The sequence below is a fragment of the Myiozetetes cayanensis genome, unplaced genomic scaffold, assembly GCF_022539395.1.
Source record: "Myiozetetes cayanensis isolate MyiCay16 unplaced genomic scaffold, myiCay2020 scf6-25, whole genome shotgun sequence".
NCBI classification, from domain to species: domain Eukaryota; kingdom Metazoa; phylum Chordata; class Aves; order Passeriformes; family Tyrannidae; genus Myiozetetes; species Myiozetetes cayanensis.
Genome location: NW_026087853.1, coordinates 12,950,400 through 12,973,116, shown reverse-complemented (window position 1 = coordinate 12,973,116; position 22,717 = coordinate 12,950,400). Strand labels below are relative to the sequence as shown.

Genomic DNA, 22,717 nt, shown 5'->3' with positions numbered 1-22,717 from the left:
TGCTCTCAATTTATTTCTCCTTAGTTTATTCTTTAGGTTACAGAAGCAGCAAAGGCTGCCTTCTACAGTGTTCAGATATCAAAGACAAGGTAGAAGATTGCTCAGATGAATAATGCACTAAATCTAGAACAAGATATTTATGGATTTAAAACCACAATTACCGTGTGCAATCAAACTAAGTACACTACAGCAACTTCAGTTGATCAGTTTTCAGGATGGACAGAATCTGGGACTTCTCAACTGTAACAAGCTTTTGAGCAGCAGATCCAAATAAAAATATAAAAATCTTAGATCCCTTGCATGTTGCACAATAGCCATCCCAGTACTGCTTTGCTCAACAGCACATGCACTGTGTCCATTATCAGGTGCTCCTCACAGCCAAAGAACAGCTTGCCTCTGTACACCCCCCCCAAAACAGCAATTCCAACCTTTCCCAGATAAATCCCTAGCAGTTCTGCCTCACATATAAGTAGACGGTTGCTGTGCCAGTCCCCAGCTACATGCCTACCATCTGCCCAGCAAGCTGTTGCCAAATCAGATGAAAAATGGCAAAGTTCTCCCTGCTCCTTCTACCCTTGAAAAACTACTGAAGTCTTGCCCCCTTTCCTGGTCTGTGTTTTTAACAAAATCTATGGGAACATAAAACACCTTGAAGGCTTCCTTCCTTTGCAATCTGTTAAAACTGGAATGGAAAGGGAGTATAGGCAAGAAGATGGAAAATGGCAAATAGCTTGCCACCCTTCTGGAAGCAGACTATAAGGATCCTCTTGTGCTAAAATGCAAATGTGATTTGTTAGTTCACGGCTAAATGGAGTTATATTTCTGTATGCAGTCTCTAGGCTCTTGAAACAGACATGCTAAGAAAATATGGATTAGTAAGTGGTCAGAAATCCTATTTTTAAAATATTTCTTTTCTCACACGGCATTTCTGTCAGGTCATATAGGTTGAGTATCTACTAAGCATCTCAAACTTTCTTATTAAATTTCACTTGTTATAGAAATGGACAATTAAAAACATCTGAATAAACATTTCACTGTGCACATCTTTGGCAAGTTCCTGAGAAACATTCAAGACTTCAACCTTGAGATTAAATAAGTATTTGTGGCAGGTAACAAGTGCTGTTCTTCAAACAGATACAAGAACTTCTGTTTTCCAACCTCTCCCTAAGGGAGTTGAGAGGTACTGCAATGAAAATGGAAGGAAACTGGGCTTTAAAAAATGTCTTCTCTTCTGAAAAGGAGCTTATAGGAACCAGAACTCAACTGTATACACCAAATTAAACAATGAGTCACTCCATTAGTTGAGTGTAATAATAATCAAAGACCCAGAAAGTACAAACATGCCATGAATCTTGTCCTTCCTCAGTCATCATGGATTTAATAAAATGGTATTCTAATCTCTAAATACTACCATAATAAATATATTTTAAAAAAAGTTTTATTTCTGACTTAGTTCCATGTAACAATCCATATTGGATTACTGGAAACTCAAGTAGTTGTAATATACTAGTTCAGACACTCATGACTGTCTCATTCAGGAGAGACAATCTTTCCCCTACATATTAAGTAGCATCAGCAGAGGCCCCTGAACTAAATCCACTGCACTCAAACGAGTCTACAGTGAGGTTCTCCAATGAAGGCTTCCAGTTTTAATTCCAATAGCTCAGGTCTGATGGTCAACCATGTATTCTGAGATCATGTACTACCTGAGGTGAAGGAGCATTTTGAGAGTCTGGTAGCCAGCTTTGAGAAGGGCACAAAAAGTTGCATATTGTTTTATATTTTGCAGCAAATAACCTCAACCCATGGTGAGGTTAAAGATGGCAGAATTTGATTACCTATTTCATCTAGACACCATATTCTGTCAGATTATACGGCAGTTAGAATATTGTATAGTATATAAATCACTGTCTACAAGAATGTCCAGTGAAAAACCAGTATGTTTTAAATCATAACTTAACAGGGAATAAAAAATTTTTCCCAGTTCTGTTCATTCCCTGCAGGGCAATGAAATACTCATTTCAGCTCAGTAAAAATGTTATCAGATTCCGTTAATATTATTTCTTCAGGACTTATTAACAGAATGTGTTCATTTCACTGAACAACTTAGTTTGCCTCATATTTGCAGATTTATGCAAACGTATCTGAAAATGCAAAAAAAAGGCCAAGAGAAAAGATGAAGTTGACAAAAAGCACGTAGGCAAGTCTGCAGATCAAAGAGTATGTTATTCACTCAAGCTATTGACTTGGGTAAAAACATATCAACACAGGGTCAGATTCAGAGGTATCCAGAACGCAATGAACGCCTTGCACAGGACATTTATTACACTGTCTGAGAAACCTACTGAAAACCAAAATCAGGATAGGTGAATAAATCATGTAATTCATAGTTTGTGGTAAATAGCATTTAACAATTAAGTGTTATACATAACTAGCATGGAGCACATTCAGGAATATGAACTGATAAGGAACTAGAGTACTGCAAACTGGCAAATACTCAGGGGTTCATATTTTTCTTACTGGAGACTGTAAGAAAGCACTTAGTGTTTGACTGAATAGGCGTTTTATAAACACCAACTCTGAAAGCAGTACTGGTAAATCTTAAGAAATATTTGTGCAAGGGTGCATTTGATTTTCTGTAGACTTGGGTCATATAATACTGTGATTTAGTAGGGTAATGATAAAATTTCCAGAAGTATTGCACTCAGTAAGCTAGAGAAGTTTTGAACATCCATGGCTAATACAAATTTAAAGACTGATAAAGACAAAACACTATATGCCTATTTTACAGGTTCAGTACAATATTTCACATTTTGCCTTCTAAAGGATTCAAATTACAAACTCAGGACTGAAACAAGTCCTTGAATACAATTTTCAAAAACATGAGCTCTTCCCACCCACTCCATATGCTTTACACAGATCCAGAATGATCTCCTAAACCAACTTTATAAACAGAGTTATGAAAATACAAGACAATCCCCTACATAGTCATGATATTATCCCAGCAGCTGAGTCTGCCTTTTTGCTTCAGAATTTTTTTCAAAAAATAAAATGCTTTACCTATTTAGAACAACCGCTGTGTATCTTCTTTCCACAAAAATAATTCCACATAAAATATTAGTAAAGGGAGAAGGGAAATTAGTCTCTGGCTTCTCTTTCTCCTCAATTTCTTCATCCTCATCATCATCTTCAGAATCACTCCAAGATACGTAATTATCCTGGTTCCTATTGTTATACCATTCAACACTTTCAAACTGCTGCCGTTCATATGGTTTGTATTTGCGCAAGATTTCAAGCAGCTTTATTACTTTTGGGGTCACAAATTTCAGGTCAAGTGAGGCAGGTGAGAAGTGCTCTTCACAGAGTGCATGTATTTTCCTTAGGAAAGTGTCTGTAAACAATAAAAATTTCCTGTGCAGCTCCTCTTGTTCATGTTTGATATACTTCTGCAGCTCTCTCACCATCATCCCAGCTACCTTATCTGCACACCAGGGTCCCAGAACAACCAACACAGCTCGACAGTCTGACAATATCTACAACAAATGAATTCAAATATCAGTTCAAAGAGTACATTCATGAACTATTCATTTAAGACTAGGGGTTTTTTCTCTTACAGCACAATCTTTGTAAGAATTATGACAATTGTTTTGTTATAAAAATACACAGAAGTCTGCTTTTATTTAGATGACCTTGGGAACTTTAGTGTTTCTAATGGAGCAAGTTCCCCCTCCCCCTTGAATTACCATCAATCAACTTCAGACTCTGTACATTTCTGAGTCTCAAAAAAACCCCAAGCTTAGTAAATGTTTTGCAGTTTTGTGGAATTGTAATTTGAAATTTACCTTAAGATAATTATACTAATAAGAAGAATACTTCTTGAGGCAGCTAAATAAACAAAGCAGAAATTCTTATACTATACATATAACACAGAACCAACAACAATACTTAATTGGGCATTTTTACTTTATTACTGATAGCTGGTAGGGTTTCAAAAGTATGTAACCAGAAAGTTGTACAGGGCCCTTAGGGTAGGCTTAGCAAGTCTAGCCTTTCAAAGGAAAAACAAAACACAGTGGTTTGTGTGTGAGGAGCACAGGAAAAAGAAGTAACTATACCCTGTTCAGAGAAAACAGAATAGGCACCTGAGTACCATCATCTTACCTGATGGCAAGTTGCTTCCTCTTGAAGAGTCAGGTTGTCAAACAAACTAGGAATTCAATACCAGGGTACACTGATACTATTTTTAAAAAGACTCATTTGGATGTCCTATATTACAAAAGAAGAACTACAACTCAACTGTAACAGTCGGGATGATACTTGCTGCTTTAATTTCCCTTCCTTCTTCCCTTCTCTGAGGAAGCAAAGAACTGGCTTTCCTCTTTACATTATCCTCTGTGAAGTGTGTTAGCTGTAGGACTTAAAGGCAAAATTATCTAAACTAATTGCAACTATATAGAGAGGTTGGACACTCTCCAGTGCCAAGACAAACAGCACCTCAGGCTAAAACTCTCTCTTAATATGGGTGCCTCCATCTCCTAGGAGAGCTACTGGATCAGAAAACAAGCACAGAGGGTTACAAGCTTTAGAAATCTATCAGGTAATCCACTCTCCTGGACTCTTCAAGTCATGGAGATTGCCTTCAGCCAGCATTCCTTATATATTTTAGTCTAGTACATTTAAAGTTTAGCACAAAAGTAATCAGGACTTCCATTTCCCATGTAGATGTGATAGGCTGCCTTATGTACCATCTTTCCCTCTGGCTGAAATAGTATTTTATAGAGCAGTATCAAAGTCCTCGGTTTCCAAGAATATTAAACGAAACTGGAATACTTAGGCCTGAAGAAGAAAACATATTGTCCACCTTTCTCATGACTCACTAGTGATTTCTTGTTCAAAGACTTACATACCTACACAGTTGCAACTTGGGAGGTAATTCCAAACCATAGAGCCTAAGTGGGGATAAAAAACATGCCTGGACCCCAGGTATGCCAGGTCCCTGCTCAATACACCACACCTTCTGGATTATACTCTGCCATCTGGCATGACAATACAGGGGCAAACACAGAGAAAGTCAGGGGCAAGCCTGAGATTCAAATTCTGTCCCAGAGGTATGTCACTAGTCCAGTTTGTTCTAAGATAAACTGCAGACACTGTACATCTATGGCTAGAATTTTTGCCTGAATTCTTCCTATCAACTCTTAATACAACTGAGTACAGTCCAAATACTTCCTGAGACGTTATTTCCTCTTCTATACTGAATTATTCAGAGGTCAAAGGAGATTGTGAAGATGTCAAATTCTTGATTTCAGAGATGAGGGCCCACAACATCAGGGTGCAGAATTGTTTCAGTGCTTTATGTAAATCTAAATCTCAAACCAGATGAAGTTCTAATCAATGACTGACATTCAAGCCCCACTCATTTATGAAAAGACCTCCACTGTTAATGAATCCAACAATCAGAAGTCTTTTTGCTCAGACAGTCTAGGATGGTTGAGTCTGAAGGTTTCAGTAACGTAACATAAATAGCAAAGAAAAACAGTTTTAAGATTCCTATTCCCCAGGTTTCTCACATAGCTTGATATCCTTACCTGCTTAGAAATTAAGGTAGAATCTCTTTCTTTTGAATGTACAGATATGTTGCAGTCATTTAGAAAAGCAAGTGCTTCATCCAATTCCTTTAATAATCTTCCATACAACCCACTTTTGTCAGTATATGGTCCACAGTCTACAACAATCTCACACGGCTGAGAAGTATATCTGAATGAGGGTAAAGAACAAGTTAAATAAACAGAGCTTCTGAAAGTCACAGTTTTTACCCTCTTAAGGTTATACATCCAATACAACAGCAACATGACATGTATTCAAGAGCATTTCTTTACCCACCATGAATAATGATTAGTAGTTACACAGCTAAATATTTTAGTAGAGAAAAACCTCCACCACACCAAATATTGAACTACTTAATTCTAAAATACTGTTCTTCCTAACACACTGCTAAAAAGGAGGTTAATGTTGCTATATTAATTTCAAATATTACAAAATTTAAGGCAAAGTAAAAAAAGTAAACTTTCATTGACCACCATCTTCATTTGTTTTTCCAAAGTGTACTCTTCATATGCAAAACAAAACCAATCCACATACTGTAAATATATGTCTATATAACTATGTTTATACAAGAAAAAATACTCTTGAATAGCAGTGAAAAATTCTTAAAAGCTAAGGGTTCACACAAGTTCAGAAAAATGCATTTAAACCAATATTTACACACACAGCCCCTGTTCCAGAACATTAAATAACCACTTTAAAAACTCTGTCTGAAACTCAACAATGCAGTACAGCTGGCACAAGAAAACATGATACATGGAAACCGCTTCACCCTAATTTCCCCCTACAAAAAGTCATTACATTATCTCCACCTTTATTTTAAACAACATTCACAGGATTCTAGATCCTGTAACTCAGTTGCTCTGCTACTTAAATATTTACCACTTCCTCTCATCTCCCACTGTCTTTCATCAGCTTTTAAAACCCAGGTTGCTCATTTAGGGAAAAAAAAAAAAAAAAGGAAAGAAAAGGTAATTTCTCCACAGTAAAAATATACTGTACTGTGGATGTTGCAACATTTTTCTAAATGGAAACATTATGGCATACTCTGGACATGAACCCGTTACACTCCAAACATAAGAGTGCATTTTACAAGTTCAGAAATGTTTAAAGTAATGTGAATTTTTAAGGTTGGTGGTGTGGTGTTGGGTGTTTTTTTGGTTGCTTTGGGTTTTGTGGGTTTTTTGTTTGGTGGTTGGTTTTGGTGTTTGTTTTTTTTTGTTTGTTTGAGGTTCTTTTCAGTTGCTTTGATGTTTTTTGGTTTTGGTTTTTTAACAACTACAGAAAATCTCTGGATATCAAGGCCAATCAGCCTTTGTACTCAAAAAGCCACTGAACATTCCATCTCTGCCCTAAATAGAAGTAGCAGCATCACATACACAGAAACTTTTCTAAAATTAAAAAAAGGAAATATTGCTACTGGTTTATTCCAAAATGAATATGCAAGTATCAATTTAACAGCTGTAATTATAAAACACACCTGTCTAAGACCACCAAATCAGTTGCAGTTTCAGCATTGCTCTTTAGAATTTTCTCCAGTTTCTGGATCTTCTCCTCTAACTCAGCAGGATCACACTTCCCATTTAAAATGGAAGCTGTTAATCCCAAAATTCGTGGACATGATGGATAATCCTCACAGATCTGTGAAGTAAAATCAAATCAAATTCCTTAGGACAGTTATCCTGAAAACCTACCATCAAACTAGCAAACTGCAAACTTAAGATGCTTAGGTTGGAAACTTTTATTTCAATAGCAGGTATTGCGAAAGGAACCAAACACTGAATTAATATTTTCTCTTCTACTGACTGGAAATTGAACAACATTTAACAGCCATCATATTTAAAGGTAAATATTTACAATGTAGAAAAAGATAAACGGCATTATACAAAATATTCTTGTGACACAATATATAACAATACTTCCACACCATATAAAAAGGTACATGGACTGGAAGAGAGATTTGAAAATACTTTTATTATGCCTTACATGTGGAAGCCAAATACCACATGGAGCCAAAAATATTCTGGAAAGACTCCTAGAAAGATCTCTAGAAATCAGTGTTTTAAAAATAATAAAAACTGCTTAGTACATACCATTCTCAAACTCAAATATTTTATCGATGAATTAAAAAAATTTCCCTAATCCCATAAATTCAGCTTCTCTGTTAACACCAGATTTTTCTTTAATCCTCACTATAAAATACAGTAAATACATTATTTGTCTATCTTTTAATATCACTGAAGTCTTGACTTATTGCAGTAATTTCACAGTACCAGAATATGCTAACATACAGTTCCACTAGTATTTTTCCTTGGTAGAAAAAGTTTGCTTTAAATGGTTCCCAATTCCCCAGCCTTCCCACCAACTTCTCCTTCCCAACCAAGTATTAAGACATTCAAGCAATGGAAGCCCACCTTCATAATTTCACGGTATGGGTGATCCTGGATTGCAAGATGGCACTCATCAAACACCAGAAGATTAATATTTGACAGGGATAAATACTCATTTCTCAGAACAGTCAAAGCAACATGACATGTCATAACCAGAACCTAGATTGAAAGGAAAAAACAAGTGTCAGTACAAGAAAAGTACCAGCTGTCTTAGGTCAAGGGGAAGGAGGAAAGCCTTCCGCAAGTCTGGTTAGACAACGTGAGCAAATATCAACCCCTAACTCATCTACCTACACCAGCGAGGGACAAAAGAGAATAAAACATTCTCTACAGGAGAGAGTAATCTGTCTGAAGGAGTTTATATATATAGATATAAATTATATATATTCACATGCCTAGGGAAAAACTGAATACAACAGACAATACCAGCTGCCAGACTATACAGAACAAATATCATTAAATTCTTAGTAAGTATGTGTCCCAACATCATGTCTCTGGAGAGAAAGATAGTTCTTCATAAGCCTTAAAAAAGCAGGAATAAAATGCCAGTGTTCTTCATTCCCAGAGAACATTCAATTTTATCATATTTTTAACCTAATATTTAACAAAATTTTAATAGCATTTAAGGTATAGCATGCACACTCAAAATTTCTTATTTAATCATCATCATAAACTACAAGTCCAGAAGACTGAAAAAAACAAAGGAGACTAAAAGACAGCTTTTACAAGCCACCTCATAACACTTCATATTTTGTCTCAAAATTAATATATAAATAATACCAATATGCTGCATTTCTTTTAGAAAAACTGAACATATAATAGGAAGAAATCACTTCTGATCCAGCCTAACCCACTGTACACTTAGCTTACAGTTTATACTTAATACATTACCTGATGCTTAGAGAATTCCTGACTCCACTTCTCTTTTGTCCATGATTCAGTTATCTCTAAACTTGAATACTCTCCTACTTTAAGGTCTGAATGTGTCCTCACAGCAGACACTTGTTGAGCAACTTGATTTGCTTAAGAAAAAAAGATAAATCTCATTCACATAAAGGTCTTTCCATATACTTGATTTTCAAGATGTGTGTCATCTAATCTAGCACCATGTTTTATAACAGGATCTTCAGCTTAGACTAATGTTAAACCAGGTGTACATGGCAACTGCCTTTATGCAAAACCACATAAAGGAAACAGATGGGTAATTAAATTGCACTTCAGATTCAATGTCTTAACTTTAAACTAGTAAACAAAACATGTAATATATATTAAGTTTATAATAAAGAGATTATAAACAAAAGAAAATGTATCACATCCTTGCTGTTGAAAACTTCATGCAAAAATTTCTCCCAGCTTTGCTATCAAACAACATCTGTTCCAGAATATTTAATGGAAATACTACCAGTGTGTTTAGGAACTTTTCCTCTTACCAGAGTTGACCAAGAACACAGTTCTTTTTCCATTTTTGTTGAAATCTCCCCTGATCTGATAGGACAGCTCTTTAGTGAGTAGTACTGCAATAAAAGTCTTCCCTGAGCCAGTGTTTAAGCAGACTATTGTATTATGATCCAAAGCTGCTTCAAGCAGTTCAACCTAGGTTTAAAAAATAATAATGTCCTTACTTGCAGCAAGGCAGTGAAAAAGCTGACAAAAAATAACACAAGGGATAAATAAACTATAGACAAGTCAATAGTATCTCTTGAGACCTTTACAGTGCCACACAATTAACATTTCTCTTTCATAACAATGCAGTGTTACAATCTTTAAAAAATATGAACACACTATATATAGTCCAGCTTTTAAATCTAAAATCCTTCAGTGCCACAATTTGCTCTCAGGTAGCTTTCTAACTATATCTTTTTAATAGATGATTCTGCTATTAGATACACAGCGTGAAGAAAGAAGCTACAGCCTTTCAATCTAATTGCATATAGCAATACAGCCAAATAAGCAAGTGCACTAGCTCAAGGTGACCGAAGCTCCTCAGTAATACTAACCAAATGCTGGCTTTTGTGCACCCCTGCAGTGAAACTCTAGAACTCAGACACAGTTTATCTTAAAGTGAAAACCAAAGTAACCTGAAGGGGTTTCTGACTTTATAGAGCTGCTTTGACCTTTTGATTTAAACCAAAAATCAAAATTTACTACACAGAAGACATAAGATAGGGGGAAAGGAGATATGATGTGTGCATACAGTTAAAAGGTACAGTTTACTCTATTTGTCTGTAACAGCATTCTGCAGAGAGCAAGAGAGCTTAAATGTTGTTCTGCCCATTAAAGCAAACTGAGAAGAGGGAATGGGAATATAACAAATGTAGAGCAAAGTCAAACTAAAGAATTAGTTTAATTAGTTTAAAAGTCAAACAACAGGTGGAGTTGAGAGAGACATGCTTACAGTGTGCAACAATGCACATTCTCTACCTGCTCTGGCTCTTTTTCCATTAAATTAATGGATTTAATAGTACTTTTTTCTAACATCACTCTATTAGTACTATCACTAGTACCTGATATTTTCTTGGCGTGTAAATGTTATCATGAATTGCTTCTTGTTGCCATGGTAGTCCAAAAAATGGACCCATTGGGGAGGAAGCAGGGGTCATGAGCTGCAGTCCCGCCATGCTGAGGGATTGCAAAGCAGGGCTTTTCATTCATTCATCCAGTGTTTCTTTCATTGCATTTTTGTTCCAGCACAGCCTACTATGAGAAGAAAAAGAAACAGCATTAGATACAGTTGCAGTCTCAAAAAAAGAAGACAAAATTTATTTTAAGAAGAGGACATTACTTGATTTTACTAACAGAAGTTCTTCTTCTCATACTATTTTCAACATAAAACATTGATTTTAAATAACAGACACTCTTTCACTTGAAGGTGTATGTTTAACAAAGTACCACAGAAATTCAGAAGAAGCTGTACTTTACAAGGCAAAGTTCATTCCAGGCATTTGGATTTACACATATACGTTTTAATATAAAGTTCCATTTATGTTCTCACAATCTCATTTAAAATATCTTTAAGAACAAATTTTAAAAAGTAAAGCTGCCTTAGATTTACTTCAGGAAAGAAAAACAATGATTTTCCACAGCATAGGTATAGGTAAGTATCAGATTTTCCATTTTTCTTTCCAACCAAAAGGTCCTTGTGACCAGTTAAAGCCTTTAAATGCATGCAAACATGAATTTTATTCCACCTGGCATAGAAACTACATAAGAACTTCAGTATTTTCAAATCAACACATTCTGATAAGGTTATCTTTTTGAGGAACTGTTAGAAGCATTATAAATAATTGCTGATGACTCTGATAAGGACTAATGGAGAACTGGGTCCATATCAAGTTAACCACCAATTTCCTGAAAGATACTCTAATTGATAAACAAACAAAGCATTCAGAACTTCATGGCAATTATGCATTGGAAAACACTTTCCTACTAAGGTTATGAAGTCATCATCACCAGGGGGGCTTAAAAACATTTGCTACTTGTCAGGAATGATCAAGGTAAAAAATAAGAGATAAAGCTTTGTCTCATTTCTTTCCAAAGTGTCGGGGAAAGCCCAGAAGGACATTGTAGTTAAGCTGAATTAACATTATCCATCAAGTTCCATTATAAAGAATTATTTACCTTTTGAAAACAAACATTCAGTAGCAAAAGCTACTTACTGAAAAAAGGTAAATGTAACTACTTAGGGGTGTGGTTTTTTTCCAGTTGCTTTGGAATCAATCTCCAAAGTCATGCAAACCTTCTCATTTACTTTTTCAGTCCTGTAACCTAAAGCTACCATTTCAGCCTGAGTATTTCAGATTACCTAAGCAGACAAAAAAAAAATCAATATGATATTGCTTTATTTAGCTGCAAACAGAAAACAATACAGCCTACACACATCATAAAAATCAGTAATATGTCATTTATTCATTTCAGTTGTAATACAAAAAAAAGACTCCTGCAGATTTTCATATTGCTTTTATACATTTCAAAAAATGCATACACATGCACACAGGTTCTGCTTTAACAATTCAATGAGTAACTTTATTGAGTGTTCTAATCTGGCACAACTAAAGATGCTTCAGTTCAGTCCCTTTTTGAAACTCGTGGTTTCATGGCTGTTCCTCCACTGGGACTCCAGAGCTCTGGGTCATGGGAGACAGCAGGCAGAAGAAATAAATTATCACAGAACAGTTTATTTGTTATACAGTTCCACGTAGCAACCTGATCATCCTTGACATTCTGATTTACTGAGCATTCGCACACCAAGTGTACTTGATGTTAATCAATGTGTGACTGATCAGTTTAAATCAGTCACGAGGCAAGGACAGTAGCACGATACACAATCTTCCCCAGCCACTAATAGAAAGCATTGGGCACATTCTGGGCACTGCTAACCTTTAGTGAAGCTTTTGTATGAATTGACAGCTTAGGTGCACGAGAGCAGGGAAGAAGGGAGAAAATGTAGGGAAAGGTGTGAGGTGTGTCATTCCCAATGTCCCCTCCTCCAAGATTATAGACAAAGCTCTCCTTTAATATATCTGGCTTCTCTTTTCATATTCCAATGAGTTTAGCACTAGTTGATAACACATTAAAAAAAAAATCCATAAATCATATTTGGTTTGGGTTGGAAGGGACCTTAAAGATCTAGTACCAACCCCTTCTTGTGTTTATCATGATTACAATATTTCACTGAAATGGTGTCAAGCATGTTTCTCAACTTACATATAGCAACTTGTGAAGTAAACCCTAATGTTTGATTTGTTTAAAAAGAGGTCTCATCAGTGTCATAATAATTCCTACAAGGGACTGGGGGTGGGGGAAACAAGCCTTTTCCATAATAAAAGCTGAAGCTGTTTCCTTAATCATTCTTCTATGTAAACCCAGTCACTTCAGCTTTATAAATCACTTTAGATGAACAGCACCTCCACTTTGTTTACAGTTCCACCTATGTTGTGTTTCTTTTTCAAACAGTAACTACATCTTTGGGACCATATTAAACAGCTCTATAATATCACCAGCACAGAATTAAGAGAAGAAAACCAACCTTATTTTGAAAGGCTGCTAATAAAAACAGCATAGGATTCAATATGACAAATACTTCTATCTCCTTTGTTACACACTTCATGACAATGATACCAGGTTAGTTACCCTGCTACAAGAAGTAAGGGAATTTAAACTTATGTACAGTTCCAGCTTTATCTGGAAAAGCTGTGAAAAAACATATACTCTAAACTACAATTTCGGTTTCTGTGTACCTTCATGAAAGATCTACCCTAAAGTACAATCATGTCACTGAGATCAAAAAGCAGTCTCAAAAAAACCCTTTGAAGTGCAAAGGAAGAAGTATATGCACATTTGTAACTTGAAAAGTACACACACCAAAACAGCATTGTGTGCCAATGTAACCATAGCAGACCTGAGCTCATATGAGGCTGAATACACTTGAAATATCATATAATGAGAGGGAATTTAAGCTAATTCAGGTAAAGAGAAAAAGTTATCCTCCCTAAACCATCAGTGTTAACTTTCTGCTGTAATGAAGTTTCCTAGTCCTGGCCTTCATTTCTATGGTTTGTATTGGAAGCATATAAGATCTGACAAGATCAATGTCAACATTATTATGGGAGTAAGCCAATAATTGTATCATTCTAAGTTTCTATTTCAACAGCAAGGAAAAATATCAAGTTCTTCAATAAAAGAAAAGTACTACAGGACCCTCTACAAATAAAAAGCAAAAAAACACATCTACTTGAAGAACAGATTTTAAATTGAAAACATCTGAGATGTAAGTACATGTGTTCAGAATCTATGGACAGAAATTGACTGAACATGAGCTAGCTGAAACTAGCTAACAGTGAAGCAGAAAAAACACCCAAACTACTCCTGCTCAGCCAGCTTTGAGTAATAAATATACTTGCTAGGTTGTTCCATCTCTGTCCACTACATTATTTTGAAATTTAATAGAATAAGAAACTGTAAGAATTTGCTGAAGTTGAATTTGGAGGGAGAAACACATGAAACAAATCCTGCTTTCTAGGGCTTTAGACTAGTTACAGGAGCTTTAGACAGTTACAGAAGCTTGATAAGGCAGCACAGTGCCCAAGCTTATCTGTTCTGCTAAAATAACAGTGAAAGGTCCAGTTTTACGACCATCAATCTTGACAGTTTTAAGAGCAGAATTAACAATGTGACATCCTTACTTTAATGTACATTTATGTGGACAGATAGTGAATTGCAAAGCTGTAACTAAACCCTTAAAAGAACTTTATTTCAGAAAGGTACTCAGGGTTGGGAATGAACAGTCAACAACATGTAACAGCAGTTTCTTCCAGCCTTCAATAATTCTAGAACTGCATGTGTAGGTTTTTCAGCCACATGACTGTATCCACTTAAGTTGAAGCCACCCTTGGTGCACAAAAAATTCAAAGTTTGCTGCACTAAGGAATACAAGCCACAAGAGCCAGGGCACTCACTCAGAATAAGACATCCTGGATCTAGTCCTGCTCAGAGGACAGTCTAAAACATTCATGGAATGACACTGAAGTAGACAGAGTTGCAGGGATGCACCTTTCAAGTTTTTACCACCATTTGAGTGTCTATGTTATATTCATACCAAGTTAACGCAAAACTATAACCATTTCCTATTAAACATAAACTTCTTACTGCCACATGCAATGTATTTTATTTGCTTTCTACACTGATTCGTTAATTTGCGCCCAGTATAATCCTCCTGATACAAAAGTTATTTCCAATGCTTTAGATTTTCATCTTTTCCAGGAATGTCTAATTTATTCTCCAAAAACACTCTCAGCATCAGTCAAAAATGCCTCAAGAGATAAAAATAATTTACTTATTCAAAAGGAAATAAACCACAACTATAAAAAAAAATAATAGAATCATACTCTCTTACCTGAACACCTAAAAAGTCTGAAAGCAGTTTCTCTATAGCAACTTCTATGTTCAAGTGGTACATGAAACATTAACTTGCTGAATTTTCTAACAAATAGAATTCTTACTTAGGTAAGGGAAAACCAAATATAAAGAAAAATGCAAAATATTACAAATATAAAATACATTGTAGAAAATTAATGTAAATGATCATTTACAAAATGTAAATGTCACTGAGGGTGTTCCACATCAACTTACACTATAAGAATTCAGTGGCAAGGATTGTTTTTGCCCAGGTGAGGGTGAACATGCAAGATTTCTACACTGTCTGGTTTTTAAACCTCCTTTTAGATGTATACTTTTTAAAAGGATTTCACTTTTCCTGTGATATTCCAAGAACATTACAGAAGTTTATTTTTTGAATATTAACCCTGTCATTTCAGTTCTCTTGCGAGACCTTAAAAGTCCCAAACCAAACACACCCAGTTTAATTTGGAAAAAAAAGGCACAAAACTCAAACATCAAACAACTGTCAAATAATATTACTCAATAAGATGAATCAGAAATTTCTTACACAGAACACAGCTGGAGGAGACACTCATCTCTTATCCTTCAAAGATCTTTATCACGTGCATCATCTAACAGCAATTTTTATATTTGGTCTTAGAATATTCTTAAATTAAAAAAAAGTATTTCAGATGTGTTCCCTTTCAAGAAAGACAAACAAAGCTCAAATATCAGTGTTCCTATAAGGACCATCTTCCCTAGTTTCCCTAGCTCAATCATCAATATTCATTGTGAATATTCATTTATTTTGAACTAGAAGAATTTTATTTGTTCTATTTTTCTGGTACAGAACTAGTCTAACAGCACAAGCAGAACATTGGCCTCTAATAGCCTACTCAAAGCATACCAAAGCCATAAAGTCTGCTTTCTGTTGCTCAGGAAAGTTTCATTAAAGAGCTTATTAATAAAGATTACATTGAGGCTCTACATTTGGATGAGCTGCTTCTGAAGCATTTCTACAAGCAATACAACAGTTAACAGCTGGAATTCCTGGCACACTCCTCCTAAACGTCTGTTTATAGGAGAGAAATGGAATATAACATGACACTTTGCAGACTCAGAAAACTGCACAACCCCTTCAGTCCTTCATCTAGTGTTCAATCACCAGTAAGACCAAACCTGGATTTGATGCAAAAGCCCAATAAACACTTTCTGTTGCAATTAGTCTGGCTCTACCCACAGAGCCAGCAAGACACCGTTCACACAACAGTCGTACTGCTGTACACTGGAACAGTCTCTATGGCAAAAGAATTATATCACTCTTTATCAGCATAACACACACAGGCTAGAGGACATTTACCAGTAAAGCAGTGCAAAGTGAAAACAAAAATCAGGTCTGTAGTGACACCAGTGCACGAGGCATTGAGAATAAACATTCTCCTTTAAATAATACAGACATGCAGCCAGATTCTGGAACAAACGTTCGTTTTTTAAAACTCTGTGTATAAAGCTCTGTGCAACAATCCTAACTATGCAGTTGCCTAATCAGTGGTGTAGAACCGGCACAGACTCCTTTTACCTCCTTAGCACAGACAACGAAAGATAAAACATGAAGTAAATGGTACGTAAGACACAAGGCAAAGTGAGGAACAGCTAGAACAGGAAACCAGATACATTTCTGTCTACCCTACATTATCAAACCACACATTCATTTTTCTGCTGTGTAGCTTTAATTGGAAAGCCTCTTTTCATATTTTTTCTGAATTCATAATTCTAACTGACGTGTACTTTTGAAACTAAGACATTAATAATTTGTTATTTCTTTTCCTCATCATCTCCCTTCTATCTCCTACCAGGAACAACATATAAATCCAATTATAACTCTCTAACCTTTTCTATCACCCCTCTTCCCATCTTTTCGGTTTTTTTTTTTTTTTTGAAGTGATTGTATTTTGCCAACACAACCATATTGGAATATAAAATCCACAAGAATTACTTAAACACACAGGCATCCTTTAAAAAAACTCAATAGATTTCTAATCATATTCAGCTTCAGAAGAAATATCACAGCATGTGTTTCATGACAAACATCTTTCTCTATGCTACTAGATAAAATGAAGTAGCTACTTTGATTATTCTTTCCAAGGAAATTCACAGTACATTTCTGTAACCTCACACAGAAGTTACTTTACTCTGTGGTTCTGAAGTAGCTTTAAATATAAAACAGGAGAACATAGTGCAGTGATACATCAAAATCTGCTTCTTCCAAGCTACAAAGAACAGTCTTACCGTTTTAATTTCCGCAGTCTCTGTGTTTATGCTTCCTGAACTGCATTTTGACATCATGATATCAGCTTGTAGATTAATCACATAATTTGCAAGCTTCGGCTCTTAAAAACAACAACAAAAAAGATCTATGAACTATAAAAATTATTTGAAAAGGGAGCTACAACTATTAAAAACTAAAATTTATAAAAGAGTGATAAGGAAGATAATTTTTGGTAGTTTAAATGTGCACGTACTTCCCTAATCCTATTTACAGGTTACTATTATTAATAACAGGTTCATGTGAGAAATACAGTAGTAGTGTTCAATATAATTTTACTATGGTCTGTATAATTGCACTGCTGTTTCCATGCTCATGCACTTGGATTTCACTTCAGTTAAACATTAAAAAAATTAAATCATAATTTAAACTTCTTAAAACTATTTCAATTTGTAGCTGCAAGTAATACAGTCAACTCATGAAAAAGCAACAACCATTTCTTTCTACTACATTACCATGTGTTTATTTAGTAAAAGTAAAAATATTGTGCATTTAAGATGATGATTTAGACATAAAAATAAAACTCTGATAGTCATTCATGACAATGAATTTCTAGATATTAGTCAAATAAATATTTTTAATATATAATATAAAACTATTACTTAAAGCAAAAATACCATATTTACACAGATCTAAAGTGTCCTTAAAACTCTAAAATAAAAAATTTACACAATATATACACCTAGAAGTATGAGTTTGCCCAGACCTGAAAAGAGAAAATTTTTTAAATCAATACTGAAAACTTAAATGCAAAATGGATCTTGATGAAAATTTCTATTCCAATCAGTTCCACAAAGTTAACAAGGACGACACTCCCAAGATTACTTCAGTATGTTCATTTTTACCTCAAATGCTGATGCTGAGCTTTTCCAGAGTCTCCAAGCCTGTAATTTTGTTTCACCCTAGGTAACCTAAAAGGCAATATAAAGAGAGAGCATTTTAACATGAACTGCCATAAAAATCAACTGTGCCATGTGGTAGTCTGCTTTCTTGCATTTTAATATTTAGCTCTTTAGCAAGAGCACATGGTCCTTCAAAATCTAATTATCATGTGTCCTTTTCTGGCTGTGCATACCAGTCAGTGTCTGAAAGATCAGCCTTAAATGCTCAGGAGATATTTGCATGTTTTGTTTTATCTGCTAAAGTAATTGCAAGCTGAGGTCAACTAGATTTACAGCTTTCCTCCCCTGTGCTCCCTCTACACATTTCACCTAACACAGTAAAGAAATCTACAAGAAAATTATCATTTAACACGTTTAAAAGAAAATCTGAAAAAGCATATGTTTTTCCAGAAAACAAAATAAACAGTTATTGTTTTATTTTACAACAAGTATACAAAAGGAGTGCAGCACAGAAAATCTGATGAGAACCGCATTCATGTATAAAATAGACCTACAAAAATTTTATTCCTGGGGCTGCATTTTAAATTCGTGTTTGCAGCATACATAAATATATCCTTTTTCAGGACAAAATACAGCAAATTGCTGCTAGGATGCAGTAAGTAGAACTTAGATTTATTATAACACGCTCCTGTTATGCCTAGGTTATTCATTTATTCCCTGCCTCTAAACATGAATGAGAATATGCATTCCATTCAACCAGAAAATAACCTAATAACAGAAAACTGCCACATCCACGGTAAAAATACAGAAATATACTCCACACTATGTATATTTGCAAGACAAGCTAAAAGGAACAATATAGCATTTGGCTACCCCAGCATAAAACAAACACGAACAGAAAAAAAGGTTCAACCCTTGCCAGTAAAGCTAATGCCATGTGTGGCTTCACAGAGCAAATTTACTTTACTGCCTAATCGCAGATGGCAAACACAAAGCACCCAGATCAGTAGGTAAGATCCGGAAAACCAAAACGTATGTAATTCTCCACCAACCCAAACCGCTGCCTTTGGCACATCAAAGCCGGGAGCCAGAAGACCGCGGCTTTAATCAATCGATCGGCAGGCAGGAATTACAGTGGGCCCTTTGAATGCCAACCTAAAACCAGACAGGCCGCATTCCTGAGATGCAGTCAAGGTCTAGTACAAAACAGCGAGCGTGTATCGCATTAGCATCTAAATGGCCTTGGTGCTCCCGCTCAGACAAAGCCTGGTGCGGTGTGGCCGATCCTTCCCGATCCTTCCCGCTGCCGGCACCTGCCGCCGGGATGGCCCTGGGGACAGCGGCACAGCCCGGGGCTGCCCAGCACCGAACATCCCACACCCTGCAGTCCCAGCCCGCAAGGCTGTTTTTACCACATTACAAAGAAAAATTAGTTTACATAAAGAAAATTTTGCTCTGGGCATCTTACTAGAAACAAGCAAAAGGGACAAAAAGGAAAAATTAAGTACATAATTACATTTTAGGAACCCAATTTTTAGCAATGTCAATGTGTTCTATCAAACAGCAATGCTGTCCTTTTTTTTTTAATGTTACATTTTCTTCTAAGAGCTCAACACTCACACATTTTTTCAAGAGGTAGAAGGGGAGAGTTCCAAGATAACCAGCTACTCGGAGTGTCTAACTTCAAGCTACACCACAGACAAAACAAATACTCAAAGAAAAAAGCACCAACATGAAAAAAAAAAAAAGGTTCCTATAAAGACATCAAGAGAAGCATGCAGGAAGTGACACAGCAGGCACTTCTGCAAATCTCCAGCACTCTAGAAATCTGCAAGCAAACCACGAGTTACTTCTGCAAACCTCAGCCAAGATCTTCAAGTATCTTGGTTATTTGCTACTGAAACACTTGCTAATGCAAAAACCAAGTATCCAAATATACCAGAAGATACAAATAAATTAACAGGTTTTACTTTTATTTCATGGGTTTGTAATTCAGTACTTGAAAACAATCACATTCATAGGATGTCCAAGTTGCTATCAAAAAAAGATGACTAAAATTTAGAGTAAAAGACCTGCTATCACACTACAAGCAACTGATTCAACCTGAAACACGGACTCACAATGCTGTTGTGCTTGAACATTCAATTCTCTCCATTAATTAAACCATTACTTAAACTGTTAACAATTTGAAAATGAAGTTATCTTGCAAGAAGTTCTATGCAATTGGTCTCTTAAGCTCACAAGTGAGCTATGATAACGTGAATAATCTTCATACAAATACAAATCAATCCCACCACAAACCAAAGTCCTGCATTATCTAAAGGGGGTAAGGTAAAAACTGCCATTATAACTGGGAGGACAAAAATCCTTCTGGGCTGGCATCCTGTCTCTCTATAATTACAGTTGGTTGCAGATGCTGGGGGCAGGGGTGACTATAAAACAGGACTTCTCCTTCCCTTTCATGTGTTATTCCAGCAACTTCATATTTTAACCGTTTTTCTTTGATTTGTTGTGATGCAAACAATAAAGTTAGTCAGAAACAACAGTACAAACTTATTTCTGCCTCAAATTAACTCCAAAACAAAACACTCTTAGCATCCAAGGAACTAAGCCTTCTCCACAGAAGTCAGGAAAAAAATTACACTTAGGGCACACAGTTCTTTTAATAAAAAAAATGTGAGTTATACAAGCACTCTGAAACACATTTATTAAATGTTAGAATTAAATTATGCCACATATTTAATTTGAGTTTCTTCAAGCCGCTGCAAAGAAAAATTACAGGTAATTTCAATTTCAATTTACAGGTACTACCATACCAGTATCACAAGTAGGGATAAGTGATAATACCTATGAATTTCTTTATCATTTGGTCCTTTACCTGGGTACCAAATTATTTACTTGTGATCATTTACTTTATTTAAAGGTTATGTTCAAGCCTTTCAGGCACCTATGTCTTTCGACAGGAAGGCAATTAAGCAGACATTAGGGCACGGATTTCTCTCTTCGCCAATTTGGGGGCAAGCTGTGAGGCAAGTACAGTTCCAAAGCATTAATTATTCTTGCTTAGGATAAGTAAAAGCAGCAGCTGTCCCCTGAATACAACCCCATGTGGACACTTCAATCCCATTCTTTGCATAAATTCTTTCTCTCCATGTGGAGTCAAGCTCCCCAAAACACCATATTCAACAGTTCTGTTATCTCTTTGCCACAACATCCAAAAAATTTTAAGTGTTCTACATTACAAAAGGCTTTCTCTGAAATCAGTAATTGTATGATGCAAGACCAACAGACATTTGGATCAAGTTCTAAAACTTTCACCAACTCTAAAATGAGAGTTCAAATCTCCTACAGTTGGTCATAATATCAATTTAAGTATCACCCAAGAATCAGTGTACAAATTCCAGCCTCAGATCACCAAAAAAAAAAAAGGAAAGTGTTCCTTATTAACTGTGCATCAAACTAACTCCTCCTAGTGCGACCTTAAAATGCGTATTATATAACAGCACATTATTTACTCCACATTTTAAGCTTTGTAGTTTTTAATGTCTTCCTAAAAAGGAAAGACTTCTCAGCAATTACACTACTTGTCTTCACATGTTCTACCCTGCAAAAATGTCATGGAATTTTCTTTTATGTGAAGCTGGGATGAAGTCAATATTAAGTTCATAAAAATATGCAGCATAAAGAAACTACTTTTGCTCCTGAATTCAGGAGACATTCAAAGCTCCACCGATACCACAGAATCCAATCTCCAGAGAGAGAACACCAGAAGGGAGAAACAAAACCCACAACAAAAAATATACTTAATTCTTTTATTTTATTGAAGGAAAAAATATGAATAATTTCTAAGACATTTCCATAGGCTCCCCAGTTTTGGTTTTCTAATTTTTTCTTTTGGAATATATAAGAATGTCTAAAGATGAAGACAGTGCCCAGTAAAGTGGTCGACTCCCCAGTCCTAGAGATATTTTACAGATGTGAAGATGTGGCACTTAGGGACATGGTTTAGTGTGGACTTGGCAGTATTACACTGATGGTTGGATCTTATGGGTCTTTTCCAAGCTAAACGCTGTGAAATTCCATAATTCTATGAAAATGCTCTGTGGCATATCAACGATGTTTCAAGGACTCTCAGAGAAGATGAACAGAATTTCCCATGATGGCAAGAATGTGCCTGATTGTAAAATAATCTGAATTAATTGCAAAATGGAAAAGATACTGTTATTTCCCTCCATGTAAATACACGCATTCAGTAGAACATGAGCATTTCTTTATATTTTTTTCAGGTATACAACCTGCTGCAGTTTGTTTCAGTTAAAAATTTTAATTTTTTTTTTTAATGCATCAATCTTCATTTTTCAGTATTGTCCAATAAAGTCAAGATTTGTATACTATCTGGGGTTCAAAAGTGGTGAGAAGTCATAAATATTACATTTTATCAGTATAAAGCTTGAAGCCTCATGCAGTATTTTCATATCACAGGTTATCTGTAGCAGTGTTGACCTTCCAGTACAACTGACGACACTGACACTGAATCAGATATATTCAAAAATTTACTTGGCAAAAAGGTAGTGATGGGAGAGCTGAAGTCCTTGTCTAAGATAAAGTGGTAAAAAATAACAGTATGAGATGAGACATACTTGTTTTGTGTATTGTCAGTCCTGAACTAGAGGTAGGAA

At 35.6% G+C, this 22,717-nt stretch overlaps 1 protein-coding gene across 5 annotated transcripts in view; it reads right to left on the bottom strand.

Annotated features, from left to right (window-relative positions):
• The window catches only part of DICER1 (dicer 1, ribonuclease III), a 64,339-nt gene that overhangs the window by 28,770 nt on the left and 12,852 nt on the right, over nt 1-22,717 (bottom strand). For 4 of the 5 annotated variants that reach the window (XM_050336468.1, XM_050336466.1, XM_050336469.1 and 1 more), the window contains exons 2-10: nt 18,042-18,107; nt 17,160-17,260; nt 10,499-10,691; nt 9,425-9,587; nt 8,886-9,016; nt 8,019-8,153; nt 7,085-7,245; nt 5,589-5,757; nt 3,061-3,533 (exon numbers count right to left, since the gene is read on the bottom strand). In XM_050336468.1, the coding sequence (XP_050192425.1) occupies nt 3,061-3,533; nt 5,589-5,757; nt 7,085-7,245; nt 8,019-8,153; nt 8,886-9,016; nt 9,425-9,587; nt 10,499-10,642 (1,376 nt within the window). In that variant the 5' untranslated portion in view covers nt 10,643-10,691; nt 17,160-17,260; nt 18,042-18,107. The remainder of the gene's footprint in view (nt 1-3,060; nt 3,534-5,588; nt 5,758-7,084; nt 7,246-8,018; nt 8,154-8,885; nt 9,017-9,424; nt 9,588-10,498; nt 10,692-17,159; nt 17,261-18,041; nt 18,108-22,717) is intronic. The other variant, XM_050336465.1, reaches the window with a different exon arrangement.